At 42.6% G+C, this 13,075-nt stretch overlaps 1 protein-coding gene across 4 annotated transcripts in view; it reads left to right on the top strand.

The window, feature by feature from the left end:
- ttc26 (tetratricopeptide repeat domain 26) overlaps positions 1 to 12,870 on the top strand; it is a 31,230-nt gene extending 18,360 nt beyond the window's left edge. For 2 of the 4 annotated variants that reach the window (XM_033013105.1, XM_033013103.1), the window contains 8 exons: positions 175 to 238; positions 2,304 to 2,392; positions 4,195 to 4,278; positions 6,457 to 6,526; positions 7,662 to 7,768; positions 8,718 to 8,851; positions 11,509 to 11,625; positions 11,712 to 12,870. In XM_033013105.1, the coding sequence (XP_032868996.1) occupies positions 175 to 238; positions 2,304 to 2,392; positions 4,195 to 4,278; positions 6,457 to 6,526; positions 7,662 to 7,768; positions 8,718 to 8,851; positions 11,509 to 11,620 (660 nt within the window). In that variant the 3' untranslated portion in view covers positions 11,621 to 11,625; positions 11,712 to 12,870. Of the gene's footprint in view, positions 1 to 174; positions 239 to 2,303; positions 2,393 to 4,194; positions 4,279 to 6,456; positions 6,527 to 7,661; positions 7,769 to 8,717; positions 8,852 to 11,508 lie in introns of all 4 variants that reach the window. The other 2 variants (XM_033013104.1, XM_033013102.1) reach the window with 1 other exon arrangement.
- Positions 12,871 to 13,075: the final 205 nt, after the last annotated feature.

Genomic DNA, 13,075 nt, shown 5'->3' with positions numbered 1-13,075 from the left:
ACCTTGGGTGGAGCGCAAAGTCTCCAGAGGTTTCCGTTCAGGTTTCCTAAGTGGGACGAGATAACTCAGCGGGACAGGCAGCATATCTGGAGAGAAGGAATGGTGACGTTTCGGGTCAAGACTCTTCTTCAGACTAGTCGGGGGCATTACTCATGTCTCTTTGTTTGTCCACAGAGGGAGCACCTGAAGATTGCACAACAGTATTTTCAGCTGGTTGGAGGATCTGCCAGTGAATGCGGTATGTACTGGAGAGTTGCAAGTGCGAGCGGGTTACAACAGATCTAGTTATTTTTTTTGTAATAGGCACTGCCCCTCACTTCACCAAACTATGCAAGGCAGAAAGTATGCAAAGGATCAGTTGTTGTTTTATGCTGCAATACTCAAGACCAAACTAGAAACGAGCACCAATAGTAGAGGGACATCTTAATAAATTTCACTGACTCATATTTTATGTAAATTTTATGTAAGAAAAATTATAGTATTTCACCCCTCGGGTCATGGACTTGCTACCCATTTCCTATCTTTATTAATTTTAGCCCCCATCTGCAATCCTGGTTATCCTTGTCCCAGCATGGTTTACATGGAGCCCATCTTCCCTTTGTTTAAAACTCCTTACCCCTACACCACTCTTTAAGCCATTCATTTAATTCTATTTAGTCAAACCAATGCTGATATTTGGGTAGTTGGGGTAAGAGTCATTTGAGGCTCCCATTTTTATTTGGAACTTAGCAAGTCTCTCATTGCAACCCTCTAAGTACTGGCACGTGAGAGACAAGACTTCTGCAGAGTCACGCCATGCCACCAGAAAACGGCACCTGGTTTGCTTTGGTCTATTATTATTGTCACATGTACCGAGATGCTTTGGCTTGCCCGAAATGAGAAGCTTTTGTTTGCGTGCTACCCCTGCACCTGTTCCACTGCAGCAAAATCCAGCACTTCCACTGTTGCTTTATTGCCACACCTATCTCTTTGAGTCTCTGCACAAATATGATCATGGTGGCATGATCAGATTGTTCATTCTCCCAAAAGTCTGTGTTTTCACATCCACAGGGAGCAGAGGAGAAAAGACCAGATTTGTTGAAGTTGGAAGAATGTAGGAAGAAGCCGTATAGGACAGATGGAGTTTTAACTTACAGCATAGGTCAATCTAACCATGTCATCCCACAGTGTCAAATGTGCCAGCAGAAACTAAATTCCGTTTGAACTTCTGGGTTCAAATGACAACAAATAAAATCTAATCTATCTAAATTATCTTCCTGGAAAGTTGTCTTTTGTAACTTCTAGTCTCCTTAAAATAAGAAGAGGTTGTCAGTATTTTATTATATTGTATATTATATAACAAATGTTTTCTAATAACTACCTTCCAATGATGTTGGGAGTGATGTAGCAGTGGAACGTCTGGTAGAATTACAGTTATTGAATTAATGATGAGAGTTTCCCCTTGAGAACATTCCGTGGTCGAGATTAAAATTGTGGTCAAATTACACAAATGTTCTAAACGGTTTTTTTTTTGCTTGGGTTCCTGCACAAACCTCAACCTGAATTTATATTCATTTGATAATCATTTCAAATGATAATCATTTCAGAAATTGTTTTAAATTTCTTGTACTATTCAAATTGAACAACGTCCTGCCTTAATAAAGCAGCCAAAAAATGAGTAGGTTGTATTGAAAACAATGAACGTTTTGAGTATGTCCATCCATTCATCAACAATTTTAAATTACAGAACTGTAATTCCTTTAAAGGCTGCAGAGTTTACTAGTTATTCTGAGGCACTGTAATCTAAAACATGTACCATTTGGTACCCTCGAGTCACGCCAAAAAGGCTAAATGCATACAAATTGAATATTTAGCTGAAATGTGTTTATTTTGATTAAGTTGGTGACAGAAATGTGGCTAATCCTTGTGGGGGAAACGTCCAACATGTCATCTTTCAAGATAGTGCAAAAAATCTGCAAAATAAGTGGGAGATATTAGCAAAAATATCCCAGTTTAAGCCAGTAGAAACATTGACTCTTTGATTGTAAATGGTCACAACTCATTCTAATAGTTATTTCTACTCTCTGTAGAGTGCTAATACTAGCATGCTCACCCATGCTAAGGTAAATATTTGCTTGTGTTACCAAGGGAATTTTAAGGCAAGGAACCCAACTTTCTGAAAAAAAATCTTCCTTGCACAGCTATAATAATATTGAATAATGTTGGAGAGTGAATATGGTGTACAAATTGATTAATTCCAAATCATATTATTTGATCATATAGCCCCTTCCACTCTTGCCATAAAATATCATTCTTATTTTCAGATACTATCCCTGGGCGGCAATGTATGGCTTCCTGTTTTTTCTTGCTGAAACAATTTGAGGATGTTTTAATCTACCTCAACTCTGTCAAGGTAGGTGGCATTTTTCCTTTCACCCAAGGATTCCACCTGGCTGTGGCACCATTGGATATTGTGCATGGCTCCTGAATAGTAATCTAGAAGTATGAATAGGCAATTTTGTTAACAATAAGTAAGCCTACATTGAAGAAAGGGAGGCAGAAGGCTGTGAAATAATCTGAAAAATAGTGCTTAAAATAAATGCACTTAACATTAAACATTGGATCTCTGAAAAATCCGTCATGATTATACTTCGACAATCGTTTGAGAAGAGGGAGAGTTAGGCCCCTGTCCCACTTAGGAAACCTGAACGGAAACCTCTGGAGACTTTGCGCCCCACCCAAGGTTTCCGTGCGGTTCCCGGAGGTTGCAGGTGGTTGCCGGAGGTTGCAGGTAGTGGAAGCAGGTAGGGAGACTGACAAAAACCTCCGGGAACCGCACGGAAACCTTGGGTGGGGCGCAAAGTCTCCAGAGGTTTCCGTTCAGGTTTCATAAGTGGGACAGGGGCATTACAAAAAAAAGAACTGAAGCAAATCCTCGCGTAGAAAAATGGCTTCCGAACAATAAAACAAAGATAGTTGAAGCATAAAATCTTGATATCTTGCTAAGGGACACCATTTTAATGATTAGGGGTGTCATAAGGAAAATCCCATCGTTTGGTAGAGAACATTGAATGCCACAACATTCTATCAGAACAATGTGGGATCTTCTATTTATAGCAACTGGCCAAATGTCACAAAGTCACTTGATGTGGATAAGTATAAAATAATTTATGTTTGAGCAATGTTTGGTAAAGAGGGATCCATACATCTATGAATCTAAACTGTAATCACAAGGGAAATAAAGGACTGGATTGGTAAGAGGCCATTAGGGGGGACACTAATGCTGCTATATGAGGCATAGATCAGAATCATCTGTAATATCTGACACTGATCTCATGCCAAGTAGATTTCATGATGATCTTTTCGCAGAGATAATGGCTTCTAAGATTTCCAACCAATCAGTGCATCTACCAAAGCACAAAGCTATGGGGGTTAGGGGGGGGAATGGTGGTTTTAGCATTTTGTTTTTATTCCTCTGAGACATAGTTTTACTTCAACTCGACAAGCATGGGATATACATTTATATTGGTATGAGATTAGGCAAAAATTGTTTGGCGAGATCTACTCAGTTTCAGAATACCATGCAACAAAGCATCGCTTAGACAAATTGAAAACTATAGCCCTCGAGGTTAAATCGGACGGGTCATATAAATTTGACCTCGTTCTGAAGAAGCGTCCCGCCCTGGCAACGTCCCCTATCCATTTTCTCCAGAGATGCTGCCTGACCTGCTGACTTACTCCAGCATCGTGTGTCTCTATCTTTGGTATAAACCAACATGTGTGGTTCCCTTTCATTACATTGCAGTGAGTCTGCTTGACCTGCAGTGCGATGGATGTGTTTCACACTAGGGGAATATACTTTCCTCTTGTCGAAGGTGGTTGGCAGGAGGGCAGAATCACCATTAACCTCGTACAGATATTGTGGGATCGCTGTAATAGAGTTGTTATGGTGGGAGGAGGAAAGGGAAACACAGCAGTTCACAGTATTTGGTCACATACTGTGTGATAGGTGGGAGATATGAGTTCTTGATTCACCTTATTTAGCAGCATTAAATCTTTAAATGTAAAATCTAGAATCACTCCAAGTCAAGTCAAGAGAGTTTATTGTCATGTGTCCCAGATAGGACAATGAAATTCTTGCAAAAGTTCCAAAAGTTCCAAAAGATTGTGAATGTTTATAGGTTGTGACACAATCTTCCTCTTTTTATTCCACAGAGTTACTTCTACAATGATGACCTCTTCAACTTCAACTATGCACAGGCGAAAGCAGCCGTTGGCAATTTCAAGGAAGCTGAGGAAGTAAGTGGTTGCTGTTTGTTCAAGCAATTGAGTTCCAGCATTAACCTTGGCCATCTCCTCAATTACGTGGACATGGTGCAAATATGTTACATCTACACTGACTGATTGGTGTAACCCTTGATACCAGGACCAGAAAAGCACTTGCATTGTTTTCCAGTGGTTAAGAGGAACACACAACTAAATTATGAGCTACCAGTTTTATTGATTCCCGTTCTATGGTATCATCAGTGTAACACCATCCCATGAGCATTCCCTTCCAAATCATCCTCCCGCTCCTTCCATGGCCCCTGTAATCTAAAGACAGTCGCATAATCAGCAAAAGGAACATTAATTTGGGCTTGTCGGAACCAACTACATACAGTGAGCTGAGATTCCGACTTCAGAAACAAAAATTGCTGGACTCTGAAGAACTAAACCAAGTTAAGGGCGGCACGATGGCACAGCGGTACAATCGCTGTCTTACAGTGCCAGAGACCCAGGTTCGATCCTAACTATGGGTGCTTATCTGTACAGAGTTTGTGTGTCTCCCCGTGACCTGCATGGGTTTGCTCCAGGCAGCTCTAGTTTCCTCCCACACTCCAAAGACGTATAGGTTTGTAGGCTATTTATTTACTTTAGTAAAACTGAGAGCAAAATGTCAGGTTTGTTTTAATAGAGCATAAATTCAGAGTTGGATTCTACTGTCAGAACTCTGCTCGCTTCATCTCATCCGTTATGGAATATAAACTGTAGCATTGTCCTATTCTTACATGAACTCAATGGGACACACCCCTCACTCCAACCTTTCCACTACTTCTGCTGATGACTATGTAACATAAATTGCTGCTTAGTATCCTTGCATCAGGCTTAACCTGACAATTGTTATAGTGGCAGCTCTTTCACAGACTGCTCAATTTTCCTTGTCATTGAATTCACTGTTTTAACAGTATTTAATGTGATATTTAATAATGGGTCAGATGTCATCAATGAAGTCTGATATAAATTCTAAGTCAGGAAACTTATTCCTGTTTTATCTTCTGAGTTTTCCCTGCCAATTTCTTCTTTTGAATTCATTGGGTCCTGAGATTTCGTAAAGGCTGTTTATGGCATTTTGCCTTCTGGTACGATAAAACCAGAGTCAGAGCTTCTAGTTCTATTACCATAAATAAGTGGAGTATCTATTCATCGAGGTCAATGATGGCAGAGTTAAATGAGGTCCACCACAAAGATACAAGTTTGGACATCCTTTCACCAAGTAATTTTGAAAACCATTTCAATTCTGTGCTTTGTTCAATTTTCTCCTCCATCCAAGGATATTGTCAGTTAGTCCAGAGGCAATTCCTCATGTGTGAGGATTTATAACTTGTATTTCACCACAGACGTAGAGTTAGTTCTCATTGAGAAATTAAAATGTCCTCAATCTTCTAATTTCCATCCCTCCCTCACTACTCTTGATTCATCTCTGACACTTCCATTGACTTCTTTATCTCCATTTCTGGGGATAGTCTGTTAAAGGGCCTGTCCCACTTTCGCGACCTAATTCACGACCTTTTTTACTCGTGGATATTTTTCATCAGGCTAGAAAAAACGGCCCGACCTACTTGATGCCATGAGCACCTACGTCCTCCAACGACCTACCTATGGCCTCCTACGACCTACCTACGACCTCGTGACGGCCATGCTGCGAGTATGAGTCAAGGGCAAACTCGGCAGAGGTCGTGAATTAGGTGGTGAAAGTGAACCAATTTGCATGATTGCCTTGGTTGTACTTCCCCTCACTCCACTCCTTGCAAGGATTTCAGTGTCTGTGACAAAGATGAAGAAACATTGGTTGTAATTATGCCACTTTCAACATCTCTGACTCCATTATGTCTACCTGTTTCACAACCAGAATTTCCCCTGTGCTGTGGTTCATGGAACCTTCGACCTTTTCCAATTCATTGCCCACACTTCTGCCTTGCAGATTTTCCTTCCTCTCAGAACCACAGTGGGCTTCAACTTTTTCCAAGCTTCCACCTTAACACCTTCCACATTCATCGGCTTAGCCACAACGGTGATGCCACCTCCAATGCAATGCCATCACATCTTCCCCTGCCCTCCCAACATTCCAAATCGACACCTTTCAGCGAACGAGCAGTATGTTGATGAGTTTAGCACCTCCTTCTACTAAACTTTGCACTCTTTTACACCACTCCTCAGGTGTTTCAACTGATTCAGAACGAGAAGCTGAAGAACGACTACATTTACCTCAGCTGGCTGGCCCGTTGCTGTGAGTCAAACATTATCTAGCTGAAGCCGTGAATTTTAGAGCGGTTTTTAAAAAAAACTGCTGGAGGAACTCGTTGGGTCAGGCAGCGTCTGTGGAATTGAATGGTTGACGTTTCGCGTCGAGATCCTGCATCAAAACTGGGAGTGCAGGGAGAGAATAGCCTGTATAAAGGGGAGAAGGGGAAGAGTGAGTCTTGGGCTGGAAGGTGCTGAGAACAGTTTCCTGCACCTGAGGTCTCTTAATTCTAAAGGAGTACTTTTCAATTACAAGAGTCAAGAATCAAGTGTTTTATTGTCATGTCCCAAAACAAAACAATGAAATTCTAACTTGCAGCAGCACAACAGATGCATGGAATGATGTCCTGAACCTTTGCATGACACTCTCACAAGGGCCTCCCAGAGGATTACAAAATCCAGAGCAGGAACCCTGTCTGTTTATTATTTGATCCCTTCCCTTGCACAGTAAACCCACCCGAAGACAAATGGTTGAAATCTTGAGTGTATGGGAATACAGAGTCGAGTTTACAGGCAGGCCTGAACTTGATCTTATTAAAACCTTGAAGGGCTGAGTGACCTACTTGTTCCTCTCGACCTGTAGATTCATATCTCAATCCTGCTTTATGGCTCTGGTGAAAAGTACTTCTACCCTTTGTCCACTCCTACTTCTCTCTCCCGCCACCTCCTGTGTGTGCATGTCCATGAACGTGTGTGAACTGTTTCGCAGAACTATGCAGGATAGGTCAGAGAAGAAAGATGACTGGGCAGAAAGCAGTCTTACTAAACTGACGCGGGCGTAATGGGCCAAAACAAATTGTGCCGTGTCAATTATGCGATTGTGTACGGGAATAGAAGTGTGCTCTAGCACAAAGGCTCGAAGCCTCTTTAATTCGCAATGTTTTGTGGTGCCTGTAGAAAAGCATCAAGTGATGCTGGTTGAATGTAAGACAGTTTAAAAAAAAAAAAAAAAATCTATTCCATTGCCATCTCTGATTTGTACCATAAAATATGAATGGTCGTAGACCACCAGAACTTACTGAGTATGGTAATTTGTAATACAAGGACTATCTCATTTGTTTGTTGCTGCTTATTTCATATTTGGGGCTGATACAGTTTCCTATTCTTTCCATCCTTCACAGATATCATGAACAAGAAACCACGCCTGGCGTGGGAGCTCTACTTGAAGATGGAGACCTCTGGAGAGTCTTTCAGCCTCCTACAACTCTTGGCTAATGACTGCTACAAGGTAAATGAAGCAAGCATTTGTAAAGAGGGTGCTGCTCAAGGGATTGCACGAACTGCAATAAGCCCCATATATTTACTTAACAAATACTTCCAATTGCTACAGCTTATACCTGTGCCTTACTGATGATTATATATTTTCACTCAGTCCAAGTTAATATGTTAACCATGGGTCATTAGGCAGCACTCTGACCTCTGGTCAAAGGTTGTGGACTTGGATCCCATCTGAGAGATTGGAGCCTGTAATTCAGGTTGCCAATTCAGTACAGTACTGAGGAAGCCTGGCATACTGAAACTTAATACCCCTGGAGCTTGACCATTAGATCAAAGTAGAGGAACCCAGAGTATTATTTGAGAAAGAGCACAAGTGAGTCTTTAGGGCGGTCATGGTGGCGGAGCGGTAGAGTTGCTGCCTTACAGCGAAATTCAGCGCCGGAGACCCGGGTTCGATCCCGACTACGGGTGCTGTCTGCACGGAGTTTGTATTTTCTCCCCATGACCTGCGTGGGTTTTCTCCGTGATCTTCAGTTTCCTCCCATACTCCAAAGACGTACAGGTAATTGGCTTGGTAAATGTAAAAATTGTCCCTAGTGGCTGTAGGATAGTGTTAATGTGCGGGGATCGCTGGTCGGGGCGCACCCGGTAGGCTGAAGGGCCTGTTTTCGTGCTGTGTCTCAAAACTAAACTAAACTAAGGGTCTTGACCTGAAACGTCACTTATTCCTTTTCTCCAGAGATGCTGTCTGACCCACTGAGTTACTCCAGCTTTTTGTGCCTATCAAAGGTTTTTTATTGTCACGTACCAACTAAGGTACAGTGATATGCGAATTACCATACAGCCATACGGGAAAAAAAGCAGCAAGACACACAAATACATGAAAGTTAACATAAGCATCCACCACAGCGGATTCTGTGTGGAGTTTGTACATTCTCCCTGTGATGTTTGTTTTCCAGATGGGACAGTTCTACTATGCTGCGAAAGCTTTTGATGTTCTTGAGCGCCTGGATCCAAATCCGGAATATTGGGAGGGAAAGCGTGGAGCTTGCGTTGGTATCTTCCAAATGATCCTTGCAGGCCGTGAACCAAAGTACGTATCAGTATAAATAGCTCATGTTAAATATTAAAATCTAATATAAGATCTATATAAGATGCCATTCATCTATTACCAATGATTATGATTTTATATTAGCCCATGTTTTATCCAAAGATAGAATTATAGAAATGTATAGCAGAAGGAAGCTGCACGGTGCATCATGTTCCATGTTGGCCAAAGGTGGACTTCCCATTCCTGGCTTTTGATCCGTAGCTGCCTGGTCGTGGCTCATCGTATGTTCTGACATAGAAGAAGGCCAATTAGCCCGTTACAGCAATCCCATTTCCACCCTGGGGGGAAAGGTTCTGACTGTCGACCCTATCTTTGCCCCTCATAACTTTATATACTTCTATCGTCTTCCTTCAACTTCTGACGTTCTAGAGAAAACAATCCAAGTCTATTCAACCTCGCCCTGTAGCTGAAATGCTTGAATCCAGGCAGCAATCTGGTAAACCTCCTCTGCACCTTCTCACAAAGTCTCCACATCTTTCCTGCATTGGGCTGTCCAGAACAGCAAGTAAACCATGACCCTGCCGTTCAGCGGTTGGGGGAGTATGGTTTGCATTGTGGTGTTCTGAGTGGCCGTGGGTTCATGCTTGCGATTCTCTCTCCCCGCAGTGGGTGATCTGCTGCAGCCCTGCTCCTTGTGGGCTACCGAGAAGGTCAAGCCCACCTCACTGTGCTTTCCACCCTCTCAAGTGAAGGAATGGAGGCAAGGGCTTTGTGACAAAGCCACAGCCAGCTGCTTTCTTGCAGCTTCTTGAGGGTCAGCAGGGGTCTGGGAACTTTCACCTCCAGTGGTGACATCTTGTGGAGGGAGCACCAACAAAAGGCAAGGGCTAAATAACGTTGGATCTATTGTTGTTTCACTGACAGTTCAGTGAATGGATTCAGTGAGTGCCAGGACTATTTTGACCAGGGTAATATCAGGGTCAGCTTCAATAGATGACAGACTTCAGTTACTTGGCAAGCCTTGAGAAACTGGTTTTGTTCCCCTTAAACCCACCCTTGACCTTTTTTTTTTTCTTTCAGGGGTGGGAAAGCAAAACCGCCCAGTCTGTGTAGGAAGAAACATTTACAGGAGTCGGAGAATGATCAGATGAGCCAAATTTATAATAACTAATTCTTCTGAATTAGAAGAGAGATGATGGGGAAGGGGTTAATACAGATAAGGGTGATGATGTAACTTACCTCATGTTTGGGGCAGTGGGTTGAAGCAGAATTTAAATATTCAAACTTTTTACTTAAAAGGAGGAGCTGTAGGACTAAACCGAAATAACAGGGTGAGTAGAATAGATTCAAAATCCCCTTCGAAGACCTGGTTCAGACATTTGTGTCGGCAGGAACTGGAGTTGCTGGTTTACACCGAAGATAGACACAAAATACTGAAGTAACTCAGCGGTTCGGTCAGCATCTGTGGAGAAAAGGAATAGGCGATGCTTCCGGTCGAGCCTCTTCCTCGGACCCAGTTTCGACCCGAAGCGCCTACAGTCACCGCAGAACTACAGTCACCTTTGCTCAGTCTGCCTTGGCCTACGTGATCTCCCGATTGCCAAACACTTTAACTCCCCCTCCCATTCCCACACTGACCTTTCATTCCTGGACCTCCTCCATTGTCAGAGTGAGGCCAAATGCAAAGTGGAGGAACAACACCTCATGTTTCGCTTGGGCAACTTACCACCCAGTGGTAAGAATATTGATTTCTCTAACTTCAAGTAAGCCTTGCATCCCCTCTCTCTCTATCCCTCCCCCACCCTAGTTATTGCACTAGCTGAACGGCCATCCTGGTGAGTTTCATTATCCGTATAACTCATCACCTGGCCCACAGCTAACAATGGATCGTTTCAAGTTCAAGTTCAAGTTCAAGTTAGTTTATTGTCATGTGTCCCTGTATAGGACAATGAAATTCTTGCTTTGCTTAAGCACACAGAAAATAGTAGGCATTTACTACAAAACAGATAAATGTGTCCATATACCATGATATAAATATATACACACATGAATAAATAAACTGATAGTGCAAATAACAGAAAGTGGTTGGTAATAATCAGAGTTTTGTCCGAGCCAGGTTTAATAGCCTGATGGCTGAGGGGAAGTAACTATTCCTGAACCTGGTTGTTGCAGTCTTCAGGCTCCTGTACCTTCTACCTGAAGGTAGCAGGGAGATGAGTGTGTGGCCAGGATGGTGTGGGTCTTTCATGATACTGCCACATACATATACGAGATGCGCAGTGAAATGAAAAGTGGCAATGCTTGTGGAATGTGCAAAAAAACTACAAAACAGAATGGAACAGAATCACATATTGACATATTACATATTTGTGGCAGGAAAAAAAGAAAAAAAACAGCAATTTAAAAAAGACAGCACACAACAGTAAAATGGTACAGTAAAGTTAGTCTTCCTTTCGTTCGTTTCCCTTTTCTCTGACTCTCAGTCTGAAGAACGGCCTGGACCAGAAACATTACCCATTCCGTTTCTCCAGAGATGCTGCCTGACCCGCTGAGTTACTCCAGCTTTGTGTGTTTATCTACGGTCGTTCTGCAGCAGGTATCAACCCAGAGGCCACCAGATTACCAGGGAAGAGGCAGAATAAAAGCTACGCGCTCCTGAAATGAAAACCACTGACCGACTTGTTGTGCATCTCTCCTAGGGAGACCATGCGGGAAGTTCTCCATCTCCTTCGAAATACTGGGAATCCTCAGGTGGAATACATAATCCGCACCCTAAAGAAATGGGCCAAAGACAACCGAGTGGCTATCTAAATGTGGTGAGAGAAAGGGCAATGAATGAATGAATTAGGCTGACACTGGGTGGAGCTGTGGCTTTAAATGGTTTGTTTCTGATTTTTCCCAGGAACCCGTGGGCTGTCATTACAGGGCCCCAAAGAACAAAGAGTTCGCACAAAGTGAAATATTGCAACGTGGCCCTCTGTGGGAAAACACTTGCTTCTTTCAGACTGGCTATAAGTAATTTACATTTAAATTGCTTTCGATACAGTTTTTAATTCCATCTTTTTTTCTCATCCTCACTTTGCGGATGGAGAATGGATCAAATATTTCAGCACCTGTGCCGCACAATCACACAGGCACCGATTTATTTTCTCCACGTCCATTAATGTGAACAGAGAAAGGTTGCAGGTCAGCACTTGTGGGCTGCATGGTTCTCAAGTGGGTTCATAAATTACAAAACCTCCTTCATATCCTTTGCAGCGTTGTTGTTGTCAACGCCACTCCCTTCCCCCATTCACCCATTAAAGCATGAACAGGAAAGTTTCATTCGGAGCCACAGGCATCTGCCTTCTGCTCACTGATTTCACTGCGTGTGTGTGTGTGTATGTGCGATTGGGCTGTGTGTCAGCCAGTGCGGCAGGATGAGCAAGATTATCGTTTAAAACAAAGGTGGCCGCAGGAATCTAGCACCAGCAACGAAATGTGTGACTACGGAGGCCAGTTACAGCTTTAAGCAGCTCCCCCACCCACCACCTCCATGGTTTTCCACCCACTAAATGGATAGAATAAGCAAGGCAAATCCATGAATCGGCAGAAATGGATCTGAAAGGCATCAGGCAACCCACATGAGGTGCTCAATCATTGTCAGTGTGAAACGATCGCCAACTATGCGGTTGGGAACAGGGAGATGCTCAGAGCTGGAAAATAATGTACAGTGTCGCATGACTAGATATGGGTGTGTGCTTGTACTTGCCTTTCCTGGTGCGCTGTGTTGTGAGGTGTGTTCTGTATGGAGTAGCTTGCAGCCATCGCCAAGACATGCAGGCAAAGACTGGTTATTTGTGTGAGGCACCAGCGTGTGTCCCATGCCTGAAGGACCGTACTAATCCACACTTCGAGGAGAACACTGTCCCACAAAATTCTGTTTAAAACAATATTGATATTAACGACACTACAGTTTTCCGAATGTTCTTTCTTCGTATATTTACATTCCTCTTGTATAATTAATACCTTTGAACAAAAATTTGTAACTTATTTTATGTAAATAAAAAATTAGTTTCTGACATTCGTTTTGGTATTGGTTTATTATTGTCCCCCAAACCACAATATGGTGAAATACTTTGTTTTGTGTGCTATCCAGGTAACATACCATGTACATAAGTATATCAAGAGAGAAAAATAAACTGAATGCAGAGTATAGGGGTTACAGCTACAGAGGAAGTGCAAGGCTGCAAATGCTTTTAACAACCAGAGATGAAGAAGGATGTT

Source organism: Amblyraja radiata, chromosome 38 (assembly GCF_010909765.2).
Source record: "Amblyraja radiata isolate CabotCenter1 chromosome 38, sAmbRad1.1.pri, whole genome shotgun sequence".
NCBI lineage: Eukaryota > Metazoa > Chordata > Chondrichthyes > Rajiformes > Rajidae > Amblyraja > Amblyraja radiata.
This window is presented reverse-complemented; position numbering and strand designations above follow the sequence as displayed.